Source organism: Pelobates fuscus, chromosome 5, assembly GCF_036172605.1.
Source record: "Pelobates fuscus isolate aPelFus1 chromosome 5, aPelFus1.pri, whole genome shotgun sequence".
In the NCBI taxonomy this organism is placed as follows: domain Eukaryota; kingdom Metazoa; phylum Chordata; class Amphibia; order Anura; family Pelobatidae; genus Pelobates; species Pelobates fuscus.
The window spans coordinates 352,678,491-352,692,526 of record NC_086321.1 but is presented as its reverse complement, the minus strand read 5'-3'; the positions used below and the strand labels follow the sequence as shown (position 1 = coordinate 352,692,526).

Sequence of the window (14,036 nt, the reverse complement as noted above, 5' to 3'; positions counted from 1 at the left end):
TGCTTGTCGGTGGGGACCGGGTATCCCTGCTGGAAAGCTCCTCTCTTTGCTGCGGCGGGAGAGCGGCCGTCTCCCCCACCCCAGCCATGCTTGAAGGCCGCTTGGGTGATTTCGGCTCGAGGGACTGCATGTGTGGCATCAGTAAGTAGGGCTTGCTTTCCCCCTGCCTCCAGCGGCTGGCATCGGGTCAGTAGTCGCTTGGTGCGGGTTTTAAATCGATAAATACCGCCGCCAGGAGCAGTAGCTTTGGTATCGTGCGACTGCTCTGAGATCAGGCCCCGCCCCCTCCAGTGTCTTCTCACTGATTTTCACAGTAAGAATCGCAGAAGCGCCTCTAGCAGCTGTCAGCGAGACAGCCACTACTGGCTGGATTAACCCTAGTGTAAATATAGCAGTTTCCCTGGGATGCAGAATTGCCGAGAGTAGCCTTCAGAGAAAGTGGGGAAGCTCTCTGTCATCAATTTATTTGGCTATGCCCCTTATTTTTATATTATTTAGATGCTGTGCGTCGTCAAGCATGTCCAGTCTGTCCTGCAGGAGGCCTGGACTTTCTGGACCTGTGTGCTTGTGTCGGTTTGGCGTTGAATGACTGTAGATAAGTCCTCTTCTGTGACTGTCACCCGGTCAGTGACCACCGACTTGTCTTCTTGCAGTATTGCCATATCGGCGTGAAACCAGGAGCGCATATTTTTCAGGAGGTTCACTATGTCCCCTTTAGTAGCTGGAGCTCCCAGGTCGCCCAGGGGCCCGGTGGAGAACGGATCCCTGGCCCCAGGTATGTTGTCTGGGGCAGAAGGCCAAAACAGAACAGTGTATATAAGGTGCTTAACAATGATAATGGTAGTTTTAATTGTGATACCAGCAGCTATTGCACACTTAATGCACACAATAGCATTATTGTACTTTTTTGGTTGTTTTCCATGAATACAATGTGATTATTGTATACCTTGTATGCTTTGTATGCTTTTTTGTATTGAGCATTGTTTTGACATTATTGCTAATGCTGCTTGGTATAAACTTGGGATACCTAGTGTACTGGAACCAACTAATAAAGTAATTTTTTTGTCTCTATGGTTGTGCTCCTCATTTGGCATTATCTATCAATAGTTTAGGTCCTTGGGGGAATAGGACCTTTGAGTGAGCATCCGGTTTGGATATTTTGATTCTACTGATATATCCTTATGTTATTCAATTAGTGTGCCTACCTTCTTAATTATATTGCAATTCTGTGCATATTTCACATTTGTCGTCAGCACGCACAGAGCGCTGGCGACAGATAGTGATTAGCTTTTCTTCGCTTGCTCTTTCAGATTTAAAAAAAAACACAGAATATTCAAAAAGAGTAACACTTTAAAGTGGATTAAAGACACAGATTTAGATTGGAGGGATGGGGAGCAGATGGACACTCACCTCTCTGCAGTTGTCCCTTTTGCTGAAGTAAGCCAGGTCAGCATTGTACAATTGTTCTGTAGCTCCTGAAGTGACTGGCTGCCCGCCTTCTGAAAGCAGGAAGTTCTGATAGGCCAATCCAAAAGCTTGACCAATGGCCTGGGCAATCATCTGAGCCTAGTGGATGGAATTAGGACTGTCAGGTAGTATATGTAGAAGAGACTAAATCAAAAATTAGAGTTGATTGATATCCAAATTGCAAACAAAATGTAGGCAAAAATACATGATTCTGAAAATTCTCTAACCCTGCTATAAACACATCTTGGCAATCGGGTGTTTAATAAACTGTTACGTATAAGTGATGTACTATAGAAGAAGTCACTCCATCCTTATGCTGATGAGCCGAGCGTGTCAAAGTCATTACTAAAGGTCAACCTGCTTAGGTAAAGTGTTCCCAAACACAGCCAATTAGGTGACGGGTAACAGGGTGGGGAGGGTTATTTTTAAGCAATTTACCGAGGCACAAAATAAAACATGGAGCATAATATCACACAAGCCCAGCTCTGTTCTATCACGTAAGCCTCCTTGTGTTACGCACTAGCCAAAACATTTTAGTAACTATAGATATGATTGCAGGGAAATCGGACATTCAATATGGCCAATCAATAACTTAGTGTTCTTTAAATGGATATGTAACATTGTACTAGAAACATAACATGCATATCTTTCACTGATTAACAATGTCATTATGGTTTTATATCTACATATGTTGAGCAATTATTTGGAGTTTATTACCAGTATAAACAGGTTAGTCAGTATAATTGTATCTTAAAAATATGTCCTGATTTGATCACTGGACGCGTAAATGCAAATGACTCACATATTCCAAAAGCCAAACAATATCTTAAAAAAAAATAAAAAAAAAAATAAAAATAGGGGGCGGGGCCTGACCGCCGACCGGATCAGACGCCTGTCGTCTGAGCTCCTGCACCAGAACCGAAATATCGGTGCTAACGGCGATCCGATCACAGCTACAGCCCTAACTTTGGACCCACAGTACTCACTAGCTGAAGCTGAACACGGGGATACCCCTCAAGTTCCGATCCGGATTCAAAGTAACCTGATTGAGGTCTGCGGCCTAGGAAGGCTTGAGCTGGGGTGAGACGGCCGCTCTCCCAGTTCTCCGGTCGGCGCTCCGCTGCCCCGTCCCCCCCCCTTGGACCGGTGGGGGTCATCCCGGTCCATATGGCAAACCACCGCTACATTGCCACCCAGCCTCGTGGCCCAAACGCCTCACCTAAAATGGCGACTGACAGAAGAACAGAGGCCAGAGGGCGGGCATGCGTTCTCTCCGAGCCAGAAGGGAGCCATGCGACCTCCGGGAACCAGCTAGTCTGCAATCTGCTGTGGCAAGCAACAAGCCTCCACTACAGCTACCAAGCACAGGAAGGCTCATCACTCACAGCCACCCCTGATGGGAATGCATCGCCAACTAACGTCTTACCTACAACTGGGCTGCAAAACACCCACAGGGGACACCCGAAAATGAAGAGACCCATGTGATCCACAAGCGGCAAAGATGCCTTACCCTTTTATCGGCACTGAGACCCACAGCACCAATACCCACCAAGCTGCAAAGCGGAACGGGCGGACAACATCCACAAGGCTGCAAGCAAATGGGCACATCAAAGATCCACAACCCACTGGATAACCCGGCGCCCCACTACTGCTACTCCTACCAGAGCAAACGGTGGAATATGATCGTGACTGCAGCAAGGACAACGGCAAGCATATAACACTGTCCACATAAAAGAGACTGCCAGCATAAAGGGGGTGCTCTGTACCTCGTTATTTACCAGCTACTAGACGGGAAGGTGGGGATCTGTACTTCACTAGATAGCACTGTAGTGTCTTTTTCTTGGGTAGTGGGAGGCATTGCTAGCTGATCTGGACCCAGGGAAGCGCTTGTAACTTACTAACTGCACAACAACTGCAGAATTTGCAATATACATGCTTGTACTAGCGTAATAAGAGTGAAAATATGCTCCAACACGATGATACTCACATATGTTTAGTTTTGTTTTTACCAGCATTATAACTGTATTGAAGCGAGAGATAACAGTATTAAAAAGGGAGATAACAGTATTAAAGCGAGAAATCACAGTATTAAAGCGAGAAATAACAGTATTACAGCGAGAAATAACAGTATTGTAGCGAGAAATAGCAGTATTAAAGCGAGAGATACTTACATTAGAGCGAGAAATAACAGTATTAACGCGAGAGATTAGAGTATTAAAGCGAGAGATAACATTATTTAGCCAGAGCATGTTATTATATATAAAATGAGGTTGATCATCATAGGAGACTTTGACAATCTGTTGTGACGACCCTATCCTGTACAACTCTTGAAAGTCCCCCTCTCTTTTTTCTGTACCCCTATAATCACTTGCCTCAACAAAAATAAAGAATTTAAAAAAAAAAAAAAAAAAAAAAAAAATAAAAATAATAGATATCTATCTCTCTCTCTCTTGCTATTGCTCTTGCTCACTGGTTCAAGTTCAAGTGCATAGAGACACTGAACTTTCCGCACAGAGATGCATTGTTTCAATGCATCTCTACGGGGAGATGCTGATTGGCCAGGGTTGTGTTTGGCTGGTGCTAGCTCTGCCCCTGATCTGCCTCATTGACAGTCTCAGCCAATCCTATGGGAAACACTGTGGGTTAGAGAATCACTTCTGACGAGGTCAGTCAAGTAGACATATTAGGGGCAGAGGCAGCAGCTGCAGACTTGAATAAAAGTAAGATTTTGCTATATTAAGGGAGGGCTAGATGGTGTTTTTAACACTCTAGGGTCCGGAATACAGGTTTGTGTTCCTTTAGTTGACCAAGAAATTAGTTAAATGAAAAATAAATGAAAATCTGGAAACATGTATGAAAAATATCTGCTATTTTTGTCTATATTTAACTATTTCTAAGTCTTCTCAAGTCACTGAATGGTTATGGGATATTTTGCCTTGTTGCCACAAACAGGGATTGGTAGCCTCACATGCAAATTACTATGACAGACACTACACTGTCTCAATATCTCCAAGATCAACAACTAAGGTTAATTAGAAAAGAATATGAATAGAGGTGAGCAGAAGACCTGTTTGGCTTGTGCCTCATTACGGTTTTGACCTTTAAATCACTCACGTCAGCAGACTGGAAGACATGGCACAGCATCCTTTGTGACCTCTTTTGGCCAGAGGGCTGCTCCTGGCTACGGGGAGATTTCCTGCGTGCCATAATAACCACAATACTTCCAATATCGGCAGTGTATGAGATTGTTTGTAATGGGTGATCCATCAAAGCTTCCTGTAACATACAGAATGTTGATACAAAGCATGGTTTCTAGTAATGGATAAAGTATGTCTGAGTACGTCTAAAACACAATCTGCACAGAATATTTCTCAGACTCCAAGCATGTTATAATTGGGGGATTGTATTGCATCATCTCACACTACCAGTAAAAATCTCTCTGCCTTAGCACCAAAGTTGACTGGATCCATAATCCCCACTCCACTGCACCCTGCAAAGTCTGCAAAGTTTGTCCTGTCCAGTAGCACAAACATGGCAAAAGGGGGTGGTATTGCAAATATAATGTGCCAGCCTGTTGCACTGGTTTCCATGTTGGCAGCCCCACTTTCAGTACTTTAGATCACTTTTCAGGACACAGCACCTTTTATACATAACTCACTGTGCAGTACAAAACGTAGAACTGCGCTAACAGAAGCCACTTAACTTTTACAGAGGAATGCGATAACCCTTAACTTAAAAGGGTAAACAAAACACAGTTTATTTAAACTACGTAATCAGCACAATTGAGTTACACATTGCTTATTCCTCTTTAAATAATTAAACCACAGAAGAGAAAAAAACCAAACACAAACAACAATGTTGAGTTTGTTTTTTCTTGTTTTGTTTAAGTGAATCTTTTGAAAGAGTAGTTTAAATGACAAATCATCTCTACCTCGTAGTCTGAATAGCAGAATGGTGAGTAATGTATGCCCAAAGCAAATATTGAATTTCATAATATTTTTTTTAATGGTTGTCAATTAGTGGGAACATAAAAGCCGCTGTTCCCCATGAATACATTAAAAATGTATATAAAATGAATACTGCTGAAAAGATCTGACCTGAGAATCTGCAGTCAGCACTTTAACTCTTTGTGTCGACACCATTACATCAACCTCGGTCATCGGCTGAGACTCCCCTTCTGGTGCCTGGAATATTTAAGAAGAAAGTGATTTTTAATAGGGGTTCTGCATTTCTTTCCTTTAGCAGTACCAATACACCATCTGCTGGTGGCATCTCATGCATTGCTTTTCATTTTTATCATGCATTCTGCTCTCATACCTTCACCCTGTCCACTGCCTCCTGGGCCTGTCTCATCCGAGTGTTTGTTGCTGGGTTTTTCTCATATTGCAGCTGGGTAGAACCCAAGTATTTGGCACCAAAAATTACCCCATCCAACAAATCTTCTGGTTCACATGGACCAGGCACCACTGGAACTAAGAAAAAGAGAACCACACTTACCATTAACATTATAGAATTGTTAAATAAAAATATTTAAATATACAATAAAATATCCTCCATCTTGACTTAGATCAAGGACCCTGAGCAAAAAATGTGGGCGTCTCCCGTTTACAGTTTCATGCAGATTAGTGGGATACGGTTGCTTTGATATATTAAGATTGCTGCTGCTAAAGACAGCCCACCTTGGTTGTCAATAACCAGCCGAGAACTCTATGTTCTAGGTTGCTTGAATCAATTTTGTTCCTGCCACGTGTGTATGTATTAAGTGCAGTTTCGAAAGATTTCCCTTCCTCCTTGATGGAGAGGCGAGCCACAGACGGGGCATGAGCTCAACTCGCACAGGTCAAACTAGCCAATAAAAAATAAAAATTTATAAAAAAAAAAAAAAATCAGCTTTGCGTCCAATTCAGTTATTTTTGCCTCAAGTCAAAATTCACTTTGAATTCAAATTTAGTGAACAACCCTGTAAAACACACCCTGGTTCACAAAACCGTAAACCAAGTGGTGTATAAACTGATGCATAAGTCACCCGTGCTAGAAGGAGAATTATGGGAGAAGATCTGATTTCACAAATGTTAACCATTCAATGCAAAAGGTTCATATGCACGATGCAAGTAAAAGATCATGAATTTAGTTTTTCCTATAATTTGCATCGCCAAAAATAAATAAATGTGTAGTTCAGGAGATTAATTTTCCACTCGGTAGAACTGACCTGCAAATGTCATAAATTTCAATTCAAATTTCAATCTAGTCACCATTGACTTTAATAGACATAACAGTGGCTACTGCATGGGAGCATAGTCATCAGTATAAATAATAGAGTTGAGGCATGATGCATTGAGGGTTGGACATGTATGTTGCTGTAGGACTTACATTCCATTAGTGCATCAATATGCAATTTAGTTTATAAAGTGCAATGTAAATGAGAATAATGATAACTCGGAGCAAAGAGACTTTACTATAGCAAGCCTAATGCTAAAGGGACACTGTAGGTAATGAAGTGGTCTAGGTGCAATTTCCATTTTGTTTTTACCCTGCAATGTAAAATGTTGCCGTTTATACGGACAATCCTACAGGCACCTACGCAAAAATAGCAGGTTATTCTCCAAATCAGATGGTTCCACAGAAACCATCTGGTTGGTGCAGTGTTTTTCTGCACATGTTGTGGGGATATTTATGATAATATTATACAGTTGAGAATTGCCCACTATTTCAATTCTCTTAGATCTTAGAGATCGTTATCATGTAAGTGAAATGTATTCCATACAAATAAAATCGCAATTTGTTATAAAAATAGATATAATTTATTGTGACAAATAAAATAATAATAATATTAGGCATCATGATAATGAGTGAACATTCAGTATAACACAAGTATGCAATCCAATGGTAAAACAATCCAATGGCTAACAGCATCAACTGTCAAGACTTGCAAGATTTATGGGGGTACTTCACAGACACAGAAAGCTAAACTTCCAGCGAAAAGCCATAAAACCTTGGCTAACAGTTAGATCAACTGAGTAGCCCTTTCAATGCTGGCTAGATCCTCCTAGGCATATAATATCCTATTCTCATGTAATTTTTCAATTAAATAACATTCAAACCAGCTCATTAATCATTTCCTGGAACCATCCAATAAGAATAATCTACAGATTTTATAAGCCTAATTTTAATTTGCCTAAAAAGATATCTTCTTATTTTAGAGCAAATCAATACACCTGGATAAAAACAGCGGTATGCCAACACATGATAATATCACAATAATATATAATTATTCTTAATTCCACCTGCAGAATGGAATGTTTATAACTATATATTCTTTAGTTAACTAAGATTTCTAAATATTGAAATCTGACCGTGATTTATCCAGTCATATATCATGCTATTAGATTTTAATTAAATAAAAACAGCATAATTACCAGTTATGTAGATGTTCTCATCAGATGAGTAGGTAGTCCCAAGAACTTGAATGCGAGTATGATTGGTTGTATGGAGGTGTGCAAGTAATAGAGAAAAGTGATGTTGGTTAGAAAGTAATGGTAAAATTCTAAGTGTCAAGGAGTGTTTCTTGAGTTGTGTCCAAGAGAGTTTGGGAGTTGAGTCTCCTGAATCGCTCTGAATGTCCGAATCTGAATGCCCAAAACTAACCTCTCTCTTCCCTTTGTCCTAACTTTTAAAGGACTAGATTCTGTACGTCATTAGTTGATAAGGCCAATAGGATACTGAAGGTGTGGTCAACCTGCAGATTGCAATTTAGATTATTCGTCCATAGAGGGCAGTCTCGCCTCAGTAGACCTTCCTATCCAGGAAAGAGTTAACTTTTCCGGATGACGATTTTGACGTCATTTGGCTTATCTAAAATGACTACCATAACTTAAATTTGCTGTCAGTTCAAAGCGTTTGCCTCAGTCTTTGTGGCTACGACTTTGATCGTAATTTCTAGAATTGACATGTCTAAACTCAATTTCACCCCTTACTTACAATGGGACCTTGTAAAATTTAGAAAGTAAAATTAATTACTAAGTCTTCTCTGTCACTAGTGTCTGTGTTTAAAATTATTTCTATTCTATTGATATTTAAACAGAGCATTCCATCCCCCTGCTTCATTGCTTATCATTTGGCTTGTTTATATAATGCATTCCTTAGCTCAGGCTAGTGGCTAGTGTTACTGAAAGCAAGGAAAGAAATGTTGTGTCTGTCTTGCCTGAAATCCAAAATGGAGTCTGCTCTGTTCTGAGTGACTCTGGCAATATACACTTTTAATTTCTATCTTAGCACAAAATGTCTGCCGATATAAATATCCTGACAATGTGTAAGTTGATTGAAGGTAAATATATGTAGATGTAAGTTGGTATAAAAAAAGAAGGGAGTATTGTGACAAGCTGAATGTTGTCTTGATCTGCTCTGCGCTGTTCTGATGTTTGGACTTGGTTTCTGGTATCCAGTACTCTTTTTGCTATTCTTGCTTAGTTTTCCTTGTTTTTTTGGTTTTCTAGTCTGTCTGGTTTTCCTTATGCTGGGATTTCTGGGTTCATTCCTATAGTTCGTCCCTGGATTTCCCAATCTCCAGGTTTCCTTTAAATGTTTGTTTTATGTTGCTACACCCGTTTGTTTTCCATCATTCCCTTCTGTTTCAGAGTCCTGCAGGCAGCTGCTCAAAGCTTCTGCCCTTTCTTGCAGGTAAGTGCTATAGATGTCTACTTAGGATGTTTAAGCATACATTAGGCAGTGTAGGACCTGCCAGATATGGGGTACATTGGCGTTGTTGGCAGGCTTATGCAATGTATGATCATATAGTGTGACTAAATCCCCATGATTTCCATATGTAGTACTTAGTTATTTCTCCTCTTGTTTTGCCTATGTTATCTTGTCTTGTTTTAGTTTGTATCCCCAGTCCATGTATAGTCCTGTCCAGTCATGCCCATGTTATGTTCATGTTTTCCTCATGTCTTGTGTATATGTTCTGGGTTTAGCTTACTATCCTTCTCTGGTTCTGGGTTCTACTAGTTCTGTCTTGTTTTCATGTTTGGTGCCTCTCTCTAGTCTAGCCTTGCTTCTAGTACTGGATACAATCTTGCTGCAGAGCCTCCATATTCAGCTCCTGAGAGGTCTGCTTAATTTCCAAACTCCTAGTTCCTGGTATCTGCTGAAGCTGATTCAGGGTCTTGGTATGTGGCTGCACAAACGCTGGTGCTCAACACCAGGGGGCGTGCGGTTACCCTGCACCAGACCCTGCTAATCTACCTCCACGCTGAAGACTCCCACTTAACATCAGGCATATTGGGTCCCGGTCCACGCACCGCCGCCTGGACACTGTCTGGGTTCCGGGTACCGGACTACCACCCTGACACTTTTACACCCAAAAGCTAGATTGATTGAATTCATGAAATTAACGCTGCAGAAATTCCAGAAGGGGTATTTAACCCCGTAAGGACACATGACATGGCTGGGGGGGTGATCCTGGTCCCCACCTCGTAGCCAAACCCGGAGGCCGTATCTTGCCAGGCCGCTGTGAAGGCCTGAAGCCTGAATCCAAGATGGCGGAGGCCGCGAGTGAAAGCGCTGACTCACAGAGCCCAAAACAGGTCGCTGATCCCTGCTGGCAAGACACACGAGGGAACCAGCAGCGAGCAAACACCACGGGGCCCCAAACAGAAGCTTACCATTAGTGGCAGAAGGGGGAAGAGGAGGGGAGACGCACAGTACAAGGCTGCACAACATACACCGCTACCGGCGCCATGCAACATGCTACCTACCTTCAAAGAGCAAGAGAGCCGGAGCCCAAGGTACAGCGCTGAGTCCCCCTCCAACACATTAAACAGCATCTCCTACCCAGCAGTCGGAACGAACATACACACCTACCCAGCAGTCGGCGACGAACATACACACCGCACCGGCAACGTAAAACGAAATAAAAGGGGATTACACTTCATTTACGACCCAACCTCATGGAATGTACCCATGATAAGGCGGCAAGCCGGCTCAGTAATCAGGACTCTTTACATGAAACAAATAGACACTTAAACGTGATCAATTGCCTCCCATCCACGAGTATTGGCTGAGCAGACCGAAGCAAACTTGTCGGAGATGGACTGCTTTATGGGCCGGTAGCTTATGTTTTTTGTTCAGTCCCTCTTAAGTAGCTAACGTCATAGGACACTCGTTTTGAAATGCTTATAGGTGGTCTCGCTCTCCCGGACTTCACCCTTTACTACAGGGCATGCCACCTCCTGCGGATTATAGAATGGACTAAAACTGGAACACATAAGTTATGGAAACAAGCAGAGACACATACGATAGGAACCCCCGCTGCGGTCCTGCCATGGCTGCCCCCGAGAACCCCGACGAGAGGGAATGAGGATCCCCCCCTACACAAGAGCCACCCTACAGGAGTGGCACCGCATGAAGGGGAGACACGGTCTGTCAACCTATCCGTCACCCCTACTCCCACTGATACATAATACAGACTTCCCCCCCAGGCATGGATCCAAAAGCATTCACGACACTAGTCCAAGAGCCCATACCCAGACTTCGACATGTCTACACGTCGAAAGGCATTAGGACACTCGACGACCTGAGGGGGACGACGGAACACACACTCCTGACACGCCTGAAACACAAACAAATTCAGAGTTATATAGCAACCCTTCCACAAGGAGAGATATTAGCACGGGCCCCCACTGCCTTCGAGGAGATATGCCTAAACCCTGACCCAATAACCCACGGGGCATCCATCATATACACGCTACTACTGACACAGACACCAGTGGCTCAGCCAAACTTCAAAGGGAAATGGGAAAAGGCCCTAAACCGTACTTTTAACGAGGCAGAATGGGAGAAAAATCTGTTGTTATCTAACACACCACTGCTCCAGCTATAGCAGAACACAAGAAACGGCATATAAACTACTGACACAGTGGTACCGCACACCAGCGACACTGAACGCGATAACACCAGACCACTCTCCACTATGCTGGAGATGCGGGGCGGCGAGGGGTACGCTGCTACACATTCGGTGGGAGTGTGACAAGATTATCCCATACTGGCAAGGAATACACACAATGTTAAAACAATTCTCAGACGACCCTCCCCCCTTAAGCCCAGCCGAAATGCTACTGCATCACACTAGGGCCCCCGAACCCTATACAAGAAAACAATGACTATACGCATCCTGAACACCGCTAAATCAATTATCCCACAATACTGGAAACAACCAGTAACACCACCGTTAGAGACATGGTTCAAACAAATGGAGGAACTGAGGTCCCTGGAAGACCTCTACCATTCTGCCAAAGACACACATCAAATTTACCTCAACATCTGGACACATTGGCTGCTAACAACAACGAAACCAGACTTCATAGCCAGGCTACGCCCTAAAGACGAAGACTGAATACGACAGCCACCCACTGCAGACTTCGACCACGGACAGACTACCGACAGCCCGAAATGATCCCCCCCCGACCCCCATAGAGACCACCAACTACGAGCAAGGACATACCTAACGCAGGAGACCACCAGATAGATCACTACGAGGAGAATAGCAATAGAACTAAGGGGAATGGAGCCCGAAGCATGAGGGAACCCTTTTTAGCATGGAACTCGGCACACAAAGGGCGGGTGGCCGACAAAATCACACGGGATGATGGGAGTCCCGCACAAGCCCCGACAAGATGGTCAGGGACGTAACGAAACAAGGGATTAAGCCACACAGCTAGAAACACCGGGGAACACCCCCTCTAGACCCAATAGCACAGCAAAATAAAACAAAAGGAACCGTGAGCCCCCCAAGGCTCGTGGCATGCAGACTGATAATTACACACTTGCACAAACTAGGGGGCGACTCCCAGTATCATTACGGGAAAGAGTCATGGCCAGGGAACAAACACTAGGCCACGGACCACCCTGACCAAACACAGATGTAAGACGGACAAAAATTGAGACACCCATAGACATGGGAAACGCATTGTCAAATGCAAACACGAAAGAAGGATCACAGACATACACAGAGACAACGCTAGGGACATAGGAAACCACCCGCAATGGGGCCTGAGAGCCCGAATACTGACCGATAGGGACTACCGAAAACAAGACTTACGACTACACACTGACCTTATACCATGTTGTACATATGTTATTGAACCTAACACATTAAAAGGACCTGAGAATCCATCCGCACAGTGGGCCTGCGAGCCCAAATGTTGACTTACTGTTGCCAACCCCTGTCAATAATCCTTTTAATGCAAGATGTCTTCTCGTTAACGAACTGACTTTGATAAAGGAGACCTGCGAGTCTCACTACTTCGCTTTTAAAGAAAAAAAAAAAAAACATTTACAAAAAAATAAATAAAATGCTTATATCTCTTCTTAAAAGGGGTCAGCGCTGTACATTAGCAAGCCATACATGTTTGGGCTGTTGGTTTTCAACACTTACTTTATTACCCAGTGGTATTGCCCCCCGTAACTAAATGACCACCGCTCTATGTTAAAGCCTTAGTACCTCTATTTCAGTTAGAAAAAATAGCATGATACAGCGGTTGCATCGTTACAGTAATTATAAAAAGTGCCGTAATCCTGACATTTTATGTTCTAGCTTCAACCTAATATTATTGTCATGTATACTCTCATGGAATGTCTTCACAAACTGCTTGTTATATTATGCACTGCAAAAATAAAGAATATAAAAAAAAAAACATGGGCATCATTATTATTTTTACACACATTTTGCATAGTCTATAGTGCAACAACTTACCAACTAAAACAAATTTGCAAAAGGAATATTAAGTGCCCAAATATGTCACAGGGTACATGTATGATTTCCCAGGCCACCCACATTAGCTCATGTATTGTGCTATTCAATAAACTGAACCGTGGATAACTCACAAGATAATTTTTAAGATCTAGGCAAAAATAGTGTGAAAAAAGCAGTAACAGATTTCAGCAGTTTGGTCTGAAATAGGCAATCCCCTCAGTTCTATATAAATTTATTGATTGTAAAGGGTAGGGCTCAATGAAATAAGGATTTAGGATGTGCAAAAAAATTAAATGGTGAGTACGGTTTAAGTTGTTTTTCCAATATTGTTAACACATTATCTACATAACACACTAAAATAGTGGGTCTGCCCCACCATAGCATGCCCCTTCTCACCTGTAACATCCATAAAGTGGTATTGTAGTTATCCCTGCTATCTAAAACATTTTGTGGAAACTGCAATGTTTAACACATTTATAGTGTCTTCCAGACGGTCACTATAGATGCTTTCTCCGCAACAACTGAGGGAAACTCGGCCATGTGACCAAATGCAGCTCATAGGAAAGCCCGGAATTCAATGCTTTCCTAGGAGAATCATTTGACTGGACATACACGACTCTCGCCGAGCACCTCGTCTACAGTGCTCCTCTAGGAGGACCATTGAATTGGACATCCTTAGTGGAAACGACACCTCCACAAAAGTACATTGCAGACAGCACCACTGAGGGAGTCTCAGTGCCGGAAAAATAAAAAACCAAAGCTAAAATATGTGACTGGCTTTAAAAAGCAAAAAAAAAAATTGGACACATTTTGGTATTCC

General features: G+C 42.7%; 1 protein-coding gene across 1 annotated transcript in view; it reads right to left on the bottom strand.

Moving 5' to 3' along the window:
- Positions 1-14,036, bottom strand: part of APBA3 (amyloid beta precursor protein binding family A member 3) — a 29,723-nt gene that overhangs the window by 4,078 nt on the left and 11,609 nt on the right. The window contains exons 4-7 of the mRNA XM_063455948.1: positions 5,785-5,939; positions 5,565-5,651; positions 4,582-4,743; positions 1,411-1,566 (exon numbers count right to left, since the gene is read on the bottom strand). Of these exons, the coding sequence (XP_063312018.1) occupies positions 1,411-1,566; positions 4,582-4,743; positions 5,565-5,651; positions 5,785-5,939 (560 nt within the window). The remainder of the gene's footprint in view (positions 1-1,410; positions 1,567-4,581; positions 4,744-5,564; positions 5,652-5,784; positions 5,940-14,036) is intronic.